At 32.7% G+C, this 16,822-nt stretch overlaps 1 protein-coding gene across 1 annotated transcript; it reads left to right on the forward strand.

Moving 5' to 3' along the window:
• Positions 1-5,819: 5,819 nt before the first annotated feature.
• LOC127126145 (pre-mRNA-splicing factor ATP-dependent RNA helicase DEAH10) lies at positions 5,820-14,666 on the forward strand. The gene is made up of 12 exons (XM_051055017.1): positions 5,820-6,255; positions 6,372-6,418; positions 6,521-6,601; positions 7,037-7,253; positions 7,497-7,839; positions 8,147-8,350; positions 9,440-9,600; positions 11,500-11,685; positions 13,212-13,443; positions 13,653-13,852; positions 13,946-14,080; positions 14,261-14,666. The coding sequence occupies exons 1-12, from the start codon at positions 6,152-6,154 to the stop codon at positions 14,442-14,444; spliced, it is 2,094 nt and encodes a 697-aa protein (XP_050910974.1). The 5' UTR covers positions 5,820-6,151; the 3' UTR covers positions 14,445-14,666.
• Positions 14,667-16,822: the final 2,156 nt, after the last annotated feature.

A 16,822-nucleotide genomic window follows, 5' to 3' on the forward strand; every position in this document is an offset into this window, starting at 1 on the left:
TTGAAGAGAGAAAAGCTTAGAGCTCAAAGATTTGCCGGATTAATCAGGTAAGGGGGGTTTATCGTCGACTAATGGGTATTATGGGATAATATGTAATGGGTAGTGATAAGCCGTTGATTTGACCCTAATTGGGATTGTGAATGCTGAAAATGATGCTGGATAAACTGTGTTAAAAACTGAAATTTGATCCGTAATTGTGTGAGTCGTGTTTTCCCGAACGTATAGCGTTTTACGGAATTGGAATCGGAGGTCCGGAAGTCCTCTAATGGCGGAAAATGCGGAGAATTCTGCATTCTGCTTGAGTTAGCGCAGGAACAACTTCTGTCTTGCGTTAACCGGTTAACCCAGGGTGTTAACCGGTTAACACTGTTGTGATTGCTGAAATATTGCTGTTTGTGCTGCGTTAACCGGTTAACCCAGGGCGTTAACCGGTTAACACTGTTAAGTTTTGGGACAGGAAGCGTGTTGTGCTGCGTTAACCGGTTAACCCAGGGCATTAACCGGTTAACGTTGTTGCAGAGTGGAAAAAGTGTTAATTAAAATGTTGTGTGCCTAATTGGTGGTTGCCTATATCGGTGTGTGATATAGTAGGGATTATTTCCCGCTGTTTTGAGCAGTATAGGTATTAGTAGAGTGGGCTAATACTGTGTTTAATGGATTTACATGATAATGATGTGTTGATACATGTGTTGATGATGTATGGTGGCATGCATAATGATGTGAATGTATATATATTGCCTGTATTTGTGAATGGACTGTTGTATGGCTTAGAGTGTGAGCATATGTCCATTATGAATTGTTGTTGATGCTGTATTGCTAGATGATTAGCGTGCATAGCATAGCCTTTGGGGCTGTAGCTAATTCCCATGGTGAGGAATTAGTGAGTGAACCATTGTGGGTTTGTTGTTGATGTCTGCATGCTAGATGATTAGTGTGCATAGTCTAGCCTTCGGAGCTGTAGCTAATTCCCATGGTGAGGAATTAGTGAGTGAGTCACTAGGTCTCAAATGAGTGGGACTAGTGAGCTTAGTAGCCGTATCTGGAGGGATCGGTGAGCTTGAACTATATGTTCAAGAATAGTCGGTACCGCATGTGTGGAGTCTCATTGCATAATGTATGTATGGCGTATAATATGAATGGATGTATTCCAATATTATACGCGTGTTTGTGTTGTTATGGAGTATGATTTGAGATTATACTTGTGCTTTATGTTGGTGTTGAATACGATATTGAGCTGATGTGCTGTTACTGATTGTATGTTGTGATTAAGGTGATTAATGTGTCAAATTACTTAACATGACATGAGATTCTATAATGCTTATTATATCGATTGAGGAACTCACCCTTACAACTATTTTTCAGGTAACGAGCAATGAGTTGAGTAGAAGCTAATACTTGGAGTCTAGTGTAGTCTCCTTAGTGGGTCATGCTCTGATAGATGTAACATCGGGATGGGATGTTTCTTTCTTGTTTTCATTGATGGTTGTTGAATAAGCTTACATGTATTGTGTTACATGTTTTGTATTGATGATGGATTTTATCCCGCTGCGAATTATGCAAATGTTTTATTTGATTAAATAAATGAGCATGACAGTTATGGTGTTGAATGGTGTGAAACATTGTGTGACACCCTTGATTGCATATTACTCTGATTGACATATTGTTATTTTAATTAAATGTTTGGGGTATTTTAGAAGGGTGTTACAGTGACCATGTTGGCTCTCTCCATTTTTTAACATGGTTCCAAGACCATATCCTCTTCACGCCAGATACTAGAAAATCCAATACCCTGACAAAACCTCTTGATCATGTTGGAACTTGAGTACAGAGACACAATGTCTCGAACGTGAACATATTTGGCTTTCTTCCTAGCCATTAACTTCCAGCAAAAGGGAAAAGAATGAGGAGAATAATAATGTTTGTAGGAGAAAGATAAACCTCATAATGACTTTTCCCTCTCTTTAGCTTTCCTGTGCATGTGCTTTTCCGGAAGGAACAAAATGGAGGATCCAAAAGGGAAAAAAAGGAAAAAGAATACATTAGAGATATAAGATGAGCTTTTATAGAAGACTCGTAGCCATGTAGCAATTTGATGGAGTGACTAATGCAAGGAGTGGAAGGGTTTCCACGTGTTGAGGGCACATGTCATAAATCAGGTACACTGGTTTCCCCTGGGAAAATTATCATGAGTTACATTAAATGTCACCCACGATTCTTTCACGTTAAACGTGCAAAATTTCATAACTGTCTGTCATTTTGATATTCCTAAAGTCATTTAAGTGGCATTTGACATCCCCGCCTGGCACGCCGGATACCTAGGAAATATTTGGCAAGGAGCTGATGAGTCACCCTTAATTGAGGGACTCATCCTCAAACTAAAGGGGTCGCTTACAATTGAGTGACTCACCCTTAAACTAAAGAAGTTGCATACAACTAAAGGACTCCCTCAACCGAGGACTCTCCTTCCAACTAAAGGACTCACCCTTGGCCGCAAAGTTCATCCCATGAAAAGCTTAAAACATTTCTTCATTTGCAAGTCCTCATGCTTGAGGGATTTTATAGTGATATATTTGTAAGGATTCTTAAATAGGGTGACCCATATCCTTCGTTGGGCGCCTTCCCCGTTAGGCATCATCCATGGTGTGTCCTTTATGTGGCATGAGACTTGCCCTAAAAGAAGACGTGGATAATTCAATTTATCCAATCCCTAACTACATGTTCAAAATCATGTCATGACTATCGGGGGAATAAGCAATCAACTGTTTCCCCCAGTCAAGGGGGAGCGGTTACCACTTCTTTAGGGTTCCTTGAACCATAGGCTTAAGCATCTCTATAAATACCTCTTACCGGATGGGAGAGTGGGAAATGATAAATTACCTTGAAGTAATGCATAAATACATGACATCTCACCTCACGTGAACTTGCTCTATCCATAACATGAAACACCATTAAATATGGCCTTTCGCCGCCGCGTGCAAACCCTAACCATCATAACACTACTATGGCCTCTGGTCATCCCTATTAGCTTAGGGGTACCACACACTCCTGTACTTTTTGACAAATACACAAGTTCAGCTACCTCACCCGCCTAATCTAAATAATTACTAATTTTTATTAACTTATTCATCTTTGAAAATATTATTAAATATTATTTTAATATTTTTTATCTATAGGCAAAGTGGTAATAGCCATTAGAAAGTAACACACATAACCGTGAAAGTCAGTGTCTGAACCCTGGTATTGTCATCCAACCTAACTATATCGAATTTTAATAGTTGAGTCAAGATTTGTAAATTTTAACACATCATCATTTTATTTAATATTATTTGTATTAATTTTTACATATAAAATTTTATAAACATTCTATATGATATTAAATTTTGTTTTGGATCATCCGCAAGGCCCATGCAAAGGGTCCAAGAGTGAACCTCGAGTTAAAAAACACACATTCTATATGATATTAAAGTTTTATGCTCAGCTCAACGTCTTAATGTTGGTACAATAATCAAGCTTGGGGTACCATAAACACTCAACAATGGAGTTATTTGATTTACTTTGAAGAATATCATCGACAAATTGCTTCAGACTATGGTAATATGACATTATTAAGTTAAATTGCGTTTCCCTATTTTTTGTTATAATTCTAATGAGCAAATAGATGCCGTCGTTGTATTTTTTATTCACTTTTACCATAAATATATGTCCAAATATGATAATATACACATGGTTTAAACGATTAATAAACAATTAATATGATTAAAGGTTATGTGTTAGATTTATTTCTTAGGGAAGAAAAAATATATTTGAGTTACGAAACTTCATATTCATCCATTTCACATAGTGATTTAATCATTGAAATCCACACTCCATAATTCATGAACAAAATTAATACATATGGACTTTCAAAACAAAAGTTAAAATTTGAAGTTTGAAGTTTGAAGTTAGGGTATCAGTAATGTTATTAAGAAACATTGAGTAGTCTTTAGGATTGTTCAACAGAACTTGATTGATAATTACAAAGATGGGAAAACATGTGCGTGAAGGAAAGGTGATTTCAGGGAGTAATATCATGAATAATGTCTTTATTTCTCGACTGTCCTTAACACCATCCAACGTGAGAATTTCTTTCAAGTTTGAGCGAATACAATTTCTAATGACAGTTTCTTTTTCAATGACAATAAATAAAGTCAAGGTCAATCACTTATGCATGTTGGAATGTATATTACTTCTATGGTGTTTTCACATTGAAGTTATTGAAATCTGATGAAGACAATCAATGTACTAATTTGACATCACACGTTGTACATAAAGAAAATTTCCAAAATCTACTACATAAATAAGGACAATATCATATAAGCATATGTATGTTGTTTTTTTCTATACGATAAATTAAAACCTATATACAATTACACAAATTTTAATCAAATATAATCATAATATACAAATTGTAACCGACCCATGTGCTACACAAATAAAATGTTTAATTTTAAGGCTTAATATATGTTTTAGTCGCTTAACTTAATTTAATATTCCACTTTAGTCCATTAACTAAAAAATATTACAAATTAATCCACTAATTTTACTTCGGTTACTCTATTTGGTCATTTCCGTAAATTTATGGTAAAAAAAACCTTAAGTTCTGGTGACGTGGTATGACAACAAAGTCATTGATATAAATCCGAGTCAACATATATAATTAAAAACTAAAACACTATTTAAATTATGGGGGTGTCCCGAAAATAAAACCCCCGCAGTTTAAACATTGTATCAATTTTTAACGGCATATGTTGACTTAGAATTATACCAATGACCTTGTTGTCACACCACGTTACCCGGACTTAATATTATTTTTGTCAGAAATTAAGAGAATGGATCATATAAGATAATGAAAATGAAGTTAAAAGACTAACTTATAATATTTTTTAATTTAATGAGTAAAACATAACATTAATTTAAATTAAGAAATTTGATGACTAATTATACCTAATTTTAATTAAATATTCTCATTATATAACAAAATGTAATAGACTCGTGTGTTGCACAGATAAAAGTCTAATTTATATACACTTTGTAACATTATAAACCCTAACTTATTTATCATTAACAATACTAAAATAAAACAAGTCGAAGTCCTAAGCATTCCTGGTCGAACTTTATAGCAAAATTTCGCGCGTTTTTTTGGCGGTCTAATATGCAAATTGTTCTTATATTTCCAAAAAATGCAAAAAAATAAATGAATTTATTGTTGTTTAATTTAATTAAATCAATTGAATAATCAACTTAAATAAATGAATATTAATTTATTGACTTAATTGCAATTTTGTTCTCTTTATTTTAATTTTTTGAGTTTTATTTTTCTTATTTTAACATTTGAAATTTTGGTCCTAATATTTTTATTTTTTAAAATTTTTAATCTATCTATTTTAAAATCTGGAATTTATATATATATATATATATATATATATATATATATATATATATATATATATATATATATATATATATATATATATATATATTTACTTTTGCTCTTCTATTTTAAATTTTGTTTTGCATTTTAGTTCTTTTTTAATTTAAAACTAATTTTTAGAAAGATTAAAAACAAAAAGATGAAATAAAAGGATTAAAATTTTAAATTTTAAAACAGAAAGACAAAATAAAATAAAAATAGAAGGACAAAATTTTTAATTTTAAAATAGAAGGACTAAAAATAAAAAATAAAAAATTCAACATAATTTATTTAATAGTATTTTCAACAACAATAATAATAATAATAATAATAAGAGATTAATCTCTAATAATAATAATAAATTTATCAGTAATTCCTAACCTATATTCCCTCGTCCATAATTTGCAGAGTTCACAGCTCCGAGCGGCGACCATCCATCTGTCTTCCGTACTTCATAGCACCGCCGTCTACTGCATCCTCACCACCGCTACACCGAACACCTTCTAAAGCACTCTCCACCTCGTCACCAACTACCTCTTCGTCTCACCGTCCCTTCCCGCCGGAACAGTACAATCACGGCGCTTTTGGAGTCGTAACAAACACACTGTTACCGAAACTAACTAGTTACTCTCTCTCTTATTCTGTTCTTCCATTTTCAACTCAGAAAAACAACTAATTGTGTTCGTTGAAAGTGCTTTTAATATGCCTTGGGGGTCTCGTGGAAATCACCAACCCAATGCTAATGGCAACGATAACGGAAAATTCTCCAATGCAAATCGGAATAGGAAAAACTATTCTTCTCCCTGGTATTTCTTCTCCTAAATTAATCCATAATTTCTTTCCTTTTTTTTCAAAACACAGGAAACTCATTCTTCTAAGGGTTTTAGTTTATTGGTTTAATTGGAAATTGTTAATTTTACAGGAAACAAAAGATTGCACAACAGAGGAAGTCTCTTCCTATTGCTTCGGGTATTGCTTTTGTTTTTAGTTTTATTTTGTGTGATATGTGTTTGTTAATGTTCTTACTTTCACATTCACAATATGTTAATGTTGGCATTGTTACTATTGTAGTTGAGAAGAGATTAATCGAAGAGGTCCGGAAGAATGATATTTTGATTATTGTTGGTGAAACTGGAAGTGGAAAAACTACACGTAGGTTACATCTTATTCTTGTTATGAATGTGGTTATGAATTATGATTATATCCTTAAATCCTATGTAATTTAGGGTCTGTTTGGATTAAATTATGTGAACTTATTTACTGGCATAAGCACTTGTGAGACTGTTGGGAGAGTTTATTGAAACAACTTATGACATGTTCATAAACTGTTTTCAACATGTTTTCATAACCTCTCTAGGATGGCTTATGAAAATAACTTGTTGTTTATAAGAAAACAGCTTGACTTTATTTGATCTTTGTTTATGAATAATTTATATTACATGATAAGCAGTTATGTTATAACCGCTTAATTAAGTTGTTTATCCAAACAGAATCTTACTTTTTAAGGAAAAGAAACTGAAAACAGGCTTTTAGGGATAGTGGATTTCAGTGTTTATGTCTATGACTCTATTGCATTATGCTGTGTAGAGATTCCACAGTTTTTATTTGATGCTGAATTTTGCCGCGATGGAAAAGTTATTGGAATAACTCAGCCTAGACGAGTTGCTGCTGTCACTGTAGCCAAACGAGTTGCTGACGAATGTGGTGTTGAGTTGGGCCAAAAGGTTGGGTACTCTGTTAGATTTGATGATTCTACTTCGAACTCAACAAGGATCAAATATATGACTGATGGATTGCTTCTGAGGTACAACTTTTTTGTAGCTTTGATTAATGGGAGTGTGTCCTATCAAGACGTAATATCAGAATTGTTTTTCTTCCATTCTTGATGTAAAACTACAAAGAATATTGTATTACTTTTTTTAATCTGTTACATGATTTGAAGTAGCCGAGGAGGTTTCAAGTTAAAATATCTTATTTTTTTGTCATGGTTTGTTAGTACAATTTTTCTTATGCGAGAGTCGATAGCATTTTTTACACGTGTTTACAGGGAAGCATTACTGGATCCGTATCTTTCTAAGTATTCTGTTATAATTGTTGATGAAGCACACGAGAGAACCGTGCACACTGATGTCTTGTTGGGATTGCTAAAACGTGTGCAAGTTGCTCGTTCAAATTCTATCGGTGATGGTCGGAACCTTAATAATGGGAACAAGAGTTCTCCGTTGAAGCTTATCATCATGTCTGCAAGTCTTGATGCTCGCACTTTCTCTGAGTACTTTGGTGATGCCAAAGCTGTTCACATCCAAGGGAGACAGTTTCCTGTGGATTTATTTTATACTCGTTTCCCAGAAACAGATTATTTAGATGCTGCCTTGATAACAATTTTCCAGGTCATTGTTTAATCAGTCCATGTATTAATTTAATAATGTGGTTTAACATTTAGCTTATTTTATGAGATCTTTAGATCCTAATTGGCACAGTGGTTCCGTGTATGCATTTATAACATGTAGTTTAATGTCTCATGCATGTCATTTTTTCATCCATGTTTGCCTGTTGCAACAGTCATTCATGCATATTTCTGCTTACACAGACACACAGACACACACACACAGACAATATTATAACATTGTGGTGGTGGATGAGAAATAAAATTCATATCATTGACACTCAAAGTCACATGTCTTTGATGTGTTACAGGTTCATCTAGGGGAGGCCCCTGGTGATATACTAGTATTTCTGACCGGGCAAGAGGAGATTGAAGCTGTTGAAAGGCTTATCAATGAGCGACTTACAAAGTTACCTGAAGGAAGTCAGAAGCTTCTACCTGTGCCTATATTTGCAGCTCTTCCATCTGAGCAGCAAATGCGAGCCTTTGCACCGGCTCCATCTGGATTTCGCAAGGTATCCTGTGACTATGTAATTTATCTTTTGTTCAACAATGGTTTACTTTTCCATAGAATTCAATAGTAAATTCTTGAAAGTAAGTTAAATTTAACTGTTCATCTTTTTAGTAGTTTTAACTTAAAACAGTTCACATTTTCATCTAGGTTTTTATTCATTCTCTCGAAGCACTGTCTCATCTGATCCTGTTATTTTACAGAGTAAATGCTGATCCTGATTGCCTCATTTAGGAGGTTTCTTAACACGTTCTCTTGGATACATATAACTATTATTAGGAGGGTTTTTAACATCTTCTATTTCCATTAATGATTTGTGATTGATGGTAATGGATTCTGTCTTGCCTCTAATAGCATTGCCATTATGATCCAAATCCTTTGATACAATGTTATTAAATCTCCGCAACGGCGCGGTGCTATGGCCGATATCTGTGGCGGTTTTTCGGTTCGCCACAATAGTGAACATCGGCCGATATTGCGTGTTTTTCCGGCATAATCCGCTATAATGGCGTCACAAAGCTCGGTATGGTGGGCTTTTGGTTCTCCGCCACGGACTGCCATCCGCCATGGACAACACTGCTTTGATGTCAAATTCAGAAATAACATTGATTTTCTTCCAACATTGTCTTTTTCTCTGCTGCTTCTGTCGGTGAATCAGTTTGGCTGCGATGTGCTAATGTACTATTTGTACAATTTTTTGTATCGTCACACTGGCCCAAAATGCCAGATTTGCCTTTACTTTAAACCAGATCTGTTGTCATGAAAAATTTGTAATCTGACATGTTTGCCATCGGCTGTACTACCTTTGATGTTTTATTGCACTCTGCCAACACTTCTCCTCTAGGAACTATGCCATCTGACCTGGAAACAATCCCTATAAAAAGTACATTATATACAAAACAGTGGCTGCTAGAACTATACTGTTTTTCAACACTTGGGCATCACCATTTAATTTGAGCTTGTGTGTAACAATAATACAAATCAAGTCTTAAATGTGTGCTTGTGTAGATTCAAAGTAACCTCTGATATTTATCATAACAGGTAATCACTTGTCTTATATTGTATTCAACTTGGCACTTTGTTGTTTTGGTAGGTGATATTGGCAACTAATATTGCTGAGACGTCAATTACGATTCCTGGAATCAAGTATGTAATTGATCCTGGACTTGTAAAAGCGCGTTCCTATGATCCTGGAAAAGGCATGGAATCTTTGATTGTATTACCTACATCCAAGTCCCAGGCACTGCAAAGAAGGTACGGTATTGTCCTGGATTCTGTTTCAGTCAGTTTAATCTTTGATTCTGTTTGATGTTTAATTGTTGCTGCAATTGTTGGTTGAATTGATTTGGTTCATGTAATGAAAATGAAGTAAGTCTGGTTCAGTTTAACCGAAGATGACTTACATTATCATTTCAAGTTTAGTATGTTAATGGAATACTAAACCTTTCATTTTTCCCCCAAAAATGCAATTTCTTAACAAAAAAGATTTTTTAGACGTGAATCTAGCATCATTATTTCTTGTAGATGTTTTTTTTGTTATGCATGCCAACGCATAAAAACAACAATAGTCAAAGCCTTATCCTAGTAGTTGGGGTCGGCTATAAATCAAATGGTGCATAATTCCCTATCCCGTGCTAAGTTTATAAATGGATTCCCTACCTCTAAATCTTTCTTGACTGTTTGACCTATAAATAATTGTGGTTTGTCTCTACCTCTAACTCTAAGTGGCTCTAACCATTGGAGTATTCTTCATCTAAAAACAAAACTAATATTATTGATAGAAATAAAATAAAATTGTTGAGATATTGATATTTATTGTTGAGATATTGATATTCAGTATGATGTGATTTGTTAGTGTCCTTTAGGATTATGATAAGAATACATTCCTTTTTAGGTTATATATATCTCTGTGTATCTAAATAGTTGTTTAAACCTTTTCATATCGTTAAGAAATAATCAGACTCAAGTAAAATAAAATATAAAATAAAATTATGTGGGGACAAGAACCAAAACTTATGTAAAAAGTCAACTGCATCTAAATTTATGCTTTCTATTTAACTTTAGGTGATACTTCCGAGCTTTAGGTCTATTCGATGTGAATTTAGAATCACCCTTTACTACTTAATTAGTGCCATTACCTGGGTGTGTGATAGGAAATCTTCAATTTTATGAATTGTATCACCCTCAATTTCATCACCCCAACACTTCCTCAGAATGCATAGATCATTCTTAACAATAACACTGTACTTGTTGTTATTCTTATCTCCATTGTCAATTTGAAGTTTAACATATGTTTGGAGTTACCTGCACTACCATAGGACTATCATTTTGATGGGGAGAATTTGGATGGAGGGATTCATGTACAGAAGAAAACTACCCTTGGACTACCATTCATCGAGTAAACCTTCCTCGGTAGTGTCATATGTGTCTGGTCATCCATTTTAACCTTCTTATCATGTTGACACTAAGTTTATTTTCTTGTTGGCTCTTTGTCGCCCAACATTTAGCCCCATTAAAAATTGCAGGCTTTATCATTGCGAGGTTAAATTTCCTTTTCCCTTGAGTGGTATTTTGTTATCGTAAATCATGCCCAAAACATCCATTCCTCCATTTCACCCACCCTGTTAGTGTTGTGTTGTTGACATCTCTCTATACTTCTGTCATTATGCTCTGTACAATGTACTTAAGGTACTTAAAAACACGAGACTATGATATTATATGTCTACTCTAACTGTCACCTTTTAAGTTATAATTTGTGCTTTCTTGCTAAATTTGCATTCATATTCCGTTTTACTCCTGCTTAGTCCGAAGTTCTGTGTTTCTTAGGCTTGTCTCCTTATTTTAACTTTTCATTTATTTCTTTTATCAACTCTCCAATCAAAACTATATTATCTACTATCTACAGGAAGCATGTACGTTGCACCATGATATTGTTCTTGTATATATATATGTTCAGGAAACACATCTAGAACTAAAATAAACTGCCAGGGCTCATAGTATAGCTTTTCTTGAACTACAATTTATGTTCTTAAAATCATGTTTTAGTTATAATGATTGGTATTTTACATATGTAGTTAAGTTTAGCTATGAAAGTAATATATTTAATTCTTCTAAAATGGAAGTGTATATTGATTATCTATATTTTGGTAACAGTGGACGTGCAGGGCGTGAAGGACCTGGAAAATGCTTTCGTCTATATCCAGAAAATGAATTTGAGAAACTTGAGGACTCTACAATGCCAGAAATTAAGCGTTGCAACCTTGCTAATGTCATTTTGCAGCTTAAGGCTTTGGGTGTTGACGACATATTAGGGTTCGATTTCATTGAGAAACCTTCAAGGTGAGAACCTCTTCAAAATTTTGGCTGACAACTTCCCTACATATGCCCATTTATGGAATAATTGTGGTTGCTTATTTTTAAGGCTAAATTACTATGTAAACTAGATTCTTAAAGTTTCACTCTGCTTTTAAATAGCTTCCTACACAATTTCCTACAGTCTCTATGTTTCTAAAGATTTTTTAATAAGTGCCAACTACCAAATACTATTAAGACTCTGCTAGCTTTTGCTTAATTATAAGGACCAATTTGAAGGCTAACAACCATTAGGGAGTATGGATGTTTAAAGTTTGCTTAAACTATAAGAACCTATAACTATTTGAAAATTCATGAAACTACAGGGATCTGCAAAACCTATTTTAAATATAGGGATCTTTAGAGGGTTTTTTAAAAATCACTAGGGAAGATGCTATTATCTCTTTACCAAGACGATTCCTTCAAGCTACATAGGTCCTTTCATTAACCTTTGATTTCATTTTGTTGTGATGTGTTCTATACCTGGGAATAGATTTCCAATTGAGTATTACTATTAAGTGTTCTAATTCAATTTTTTTCTGTCTTGAAAAATATAATCATTAAGGACTGGCTCTTCTGTATTCATATACAGAGAATAAGAATGGCATGACATTTATTTTGACAAATAACAAAAAACCAATAAAAATAAAAATGTCATATAATATTAATGCAGAAAGACTTTTAGGAATATTTATACGCTCGTGAAGTAAGTAACTACGAAGAATACATAGACAGCACCTAATAAAACCTTGCTTGGACTATGAAATTGAACATTAAAACTCAAAATATTCAAAAGTGCTCTTCAGTGAGAACTTTTGCACTGAATGGAGATAATAAATTTATACCAAGTCCTGTTATATAATGATAAGCTTTGAGTTATCCTATCAAAAAATATTTATAAAATGCATCATAATCTGTTATTCCAAATTGCTATTTGAGATAGACTAGTCGGTGTTTTTAATACTGAAAAGATGTAGTTATATCTCTGAAACAACTATGTTTGATTAAGCAGCCTTCTGCAAGTGTCAAGAAATTGAAGGATGCAAGACATTAGGGAGAGAATGAGTGACCAATAAAGTGTTTGTACTAGATTAAATACTTTTGTTTGGAATTGGATGACTCAACCCAGGTCATAATTTGGAAATATAATAAGAAAATAATGCAGACATTTCGTTGCTGGTTTTGTTTCTGCAAGACTTAAGTAACCCTTATTAAAAATTAGTACAGGTAAAATTATATCGCATTTAGCCAAAGCAGATATTTGTTGGCTTATCTTCGCAAATTAAGCTGGTTTTCTGTCATTATGATGTACATTTCTCAAACCATGTCACCAAGTTACCTGTAACTGCTCTTAAGAGTACCTGAGTTAATAAACACTTCTGTTCCACTTACTGTTGCGTAAAGGATTTAAAAACCTATTCCTTTGCATCAGTCAGTATTGAGTTTGAATATTTGAAACTTCTATAGATTCTGAGTTATCTTATGCATTGTACCTTTCATATATGTTTGAACAGGACAGCTATTGTAAAATCATTGGAGCAGCTATTTTTATTAGGTGCTTTAACAGATGAATGTCAACTATCTGATCCAGTTGGATGGCAAATGGCTCGACTTCCCTTGGATCCTATTTATTCCAAAGCTCTTATTTTAGCTAGTGAGTATAACTGCTTGGAAGAGATGTTGATAACTGTTGCAATGCTTTCAGTGGAATCAATATTTTATACTCCGCGTGACAAGTATGAAGAGGTTTGAAGAGTGAATTCTTATTTTAATTCATTCCTGTCATATTCTATTTTGGTGTTATGGTGAAATGTAAATGCAAACATGAATCAATGATAATTACTATGCCACTTCTTTGCTATATTGACCATCTAACAAAATATTTGTAAACATCTTATGGATGGTTTAAACACATGTCATTGCTAACTTATTGTGCTTCTCCAATTTATGGCCAGGTAAGAACTGCAACTAAGTGCTTTGCAAGTCCAGAGGGAGACCACATCACTTTGATTAATGTCTATAGAGCAGCTACTGATTTATTGGAGAAGAGAACAATGGACACAAATAAAGCAAAAAGCGAAAAAGTTTTGAGAAAATGGTGCAAAGAAAATTTTATCAATAGCCGTTCTCTTAGACATGCTCGCGACATTCACAGGTTGTTTTATTGTGCTTAAACTATATTTCAAAGTATCTATAAAATATGCTATCAGCATTTGATTCATTCTCATTTCTGAAATTCCCTTTTCAGGCAGATACGAGGACATGTTCAACAAATGGGTCTGAAACTTGCTTCTTGTGGAGATGATATGCTTCAATTTCGCAGATGCCTTGTTGCTTCCTTTTTCCTCAATGCAGCTGTGAAGCAGCCAGATGGAACCTACAGGTATCCAACTCAACTTAGAAATTCATGGGCAGGCCCATCAGGGTTGCTTGCTATCTATTCCTTATGTAGCAAAGTCATACATACTTTGCAGATTAAAATATCGTTTTGCTATCTATTCCTTATTGCTTTTACTTTTACCTCTAAAAAAAAAAATACTCTTTTTGCTTCTTCACACAACAGGGCTTTGGCAAGTGGTGAAGTGGTGCAGATCCACCCTTCTTCTGTATTGTTCCGGAAAAAACCAGAGTGCATTATTTTTAATGAACTGATCCAAACTAGTAACAAGTTTGTTCGTAATTTAACCAGAGTTGACAACCTATGGTTAACTGAACTGGCTCCTCAGTTTTATGCTATGCAGAATTAAATTCTTAATGGGGCTACTAGGAAACAGGTAATTAAGATTATTGTTATTGTGATATATTTTTATTTTTAGTTTTGACCCTGTTGGGTGATTTTGTATATGTATATTATGTGCAACTTTGATTTTGCATCCATGATTTCATGTAATCTTCTATAACCGTCTTCATTATTGATCTGAATGTAAGAAAAATTCAGTGTTTGATATAAAAAAAGAAATTTTAGCCAACTGATGCGGCTCAAGTTGGTAACAAATTTGTTTTGACATTTTAAAAGAAATAACAATCTCTCCTCTATTACAGATTTTCATTGACATTAAAATGGCCTTTTGATTTAGACAAAAACTTTACCGATTTTATTTTGATCACAAGTATTGTATACTTTAGATTGAGTGAAATAAGTAACAAGCATAAAAGAGAATAAGCAAACATGAGATTCAAACCAACAACCATTCCTTCATAACAATGTCACTCAACCATTATGCTATTCCACTAACTTGATTTGTGGTCCATAAAATATTAATCATTCATAGAAATGATAGTTTAAAAATATTTTCAATAATCCTCCACTATTTTCAAAATATATTTAAATTTATTATTCTTGAAATTTCACGATTTTAGAATGTATCTCAGTACGTTAATTCTCATTCATCCACTTTAAACTAATTATTCATTAAAAGAATTGTGCATAACTCACATGAAATCTCGGCTCTATTGATAATGTCTTATGTCTCATATACTTTTCTTCTCTAATAGATTATATAAAACAACAATGTCTTATGTCTCATATACTTTTCTTGAGATTTTAAGAGTCAGTCTCTTGATCTCTAATTAATGAGTACTTCAATTACTACAAATATTATAGTTTCATCATTGAACTCATGATTTAATATTACTCAAATGAGAGTTGAGTTACCATCGATGATAAAAATAAATAAATTAAATAAGGGCACATTCTTAATAACGTCTTCAATGTATTAAACATCATACAATTATTTAGTTAAAAAATAACAATTTTTTCTAACTTTAATAAATTTTGAATATTCAAATAATGACACTGTTTATTTTAATATATCATATCATATACAACATATTTTATATATTCTTAATCGTAATCGTATTAACAATAAATATATATAAATATATATATATATATATATATATATATATATATATATATATATATATATATATATATATATATATATTAATTACATAACTACCATATGCATCACGAATTCTATAGATTAAATTCATCTTTCATGTTTAAAATATGGTCTATAATAAACCTAAGCAAGGATCATAATAAAAAATAAACACCGAAACAAAATCATTTATATTTTTTATCTTTTCACTTTTAAATATTTATCAACTTAGAATAATTTAAAATAAATCTAAATTAATTTTAATATCAAGATAAACCATAACTTAAAAACTACCTTCAAATTATCGTGTACATAGAAATGAGATCATCAATTATAAATGTAATAATTTCTTACACAAAGTAACTATTATGAAATTTGAAAAAAGAGTTTGGAAATGAAAACTTTATTTATTTACGATCATAGTACAATGATACTTATAGCACAAGTTAGTTTCACATTTAGAACTATGGTCTAACATCTATTATAGCACATCTTACAACTAATTCACAATTGTCCTAAAAAAAATAGTTAGTTACATAGTTAGAACAAGTTGATTATGCTTCCAATGTTATTTCTTGGTTCACAAGCTATCTCTCCATATGGTTACCTGCCTCTAGACCAATTATTCTATCTTATAACACCCTCCTACACATTCATCACGGATAAATGTCAAACATCATCAACTTAGATAGAAATTTTTTAAAGGGTTGAGGAAGTAAAGCTTTTGTAAAAAGGTTGTCAATCGCTCTTTGGATGAACATGGAATAACTTCATTACTCCAGCTAGCATCTTCCTCTAACAATGTGACAGTCGATTTTCAAATACTTTGTTCTTTTATGAATGATTGTATTTGTTAGGATGTAAAGAACACATTATCCCACTAAACAATAAGTGTTTGAACAAGTAGAGTAGTCATTGAAGTTCATAAGTTGTTGCGACTACTCATTATCATTTGCCAAGATAAAATAATCTAAATAAACAAGCAAAATGGTAAAAGATGTTGAATCTTGTTTAGAGAATAATGAAGCATATGAGTTAACTTGTTTATAGTTATATTGAGTGAGGAAAGAAGTTTATTTCTCATGTCAACACCTACTAGTTTGTTTAATATCATATAAGAGTTTAACAAGTTTACAAACTTGTTTAGGCTTTGCAAGTTTCACACTAGATGGAATTACCATGTATATATCTTCTTGAAGTTCTTCATGTAAGAAATCATTATTTACATTTAGCTGATGAAT

Source organism: Lathyrus oleraceus, chromosome 3 (assembly GCF_024323335.1).
Source record: "Lathyrus oleraceus cultivar Zhongwan6 chromosome 3, CAAS_Psat_ZW6_1.0, whole genome shotgun sequence".
Lineage (NCBI taxonomy): Eukaryota > Viridiplantae > Streptophyta > Magnoliopsida > Fabales > Fabaceae > Lathyrus > Lathyrus oleraceus.

What these genes read in the sequence shown, in the direction of transcription:
- LOC127126145 (XM_051055017.1), top strand. Translation starts at nt 6,152, where the DNA reads ATGCCTTGGGGGTCTCGTGGAAATCACCAACCCAATGCTAATGGCAAC. An exon ending in TGGAAGTGGAAAAACTACAC is followed by an intron (nt 6,602 to 7,036) that starts GTAGGTTACATC and finishes TATGCTGTGTAG; the next exon opens with AGATTCCACAGTTTTTATTT. An exon ending in CAGCCAGATGGAACCTACAG is followed by an intron (nt 14,081 to 14,260) that starts GTATCCAACTCA and finishes TTCACACAACAG; the next exon opens with GGCTTTGGCAAGTGGTGAAG.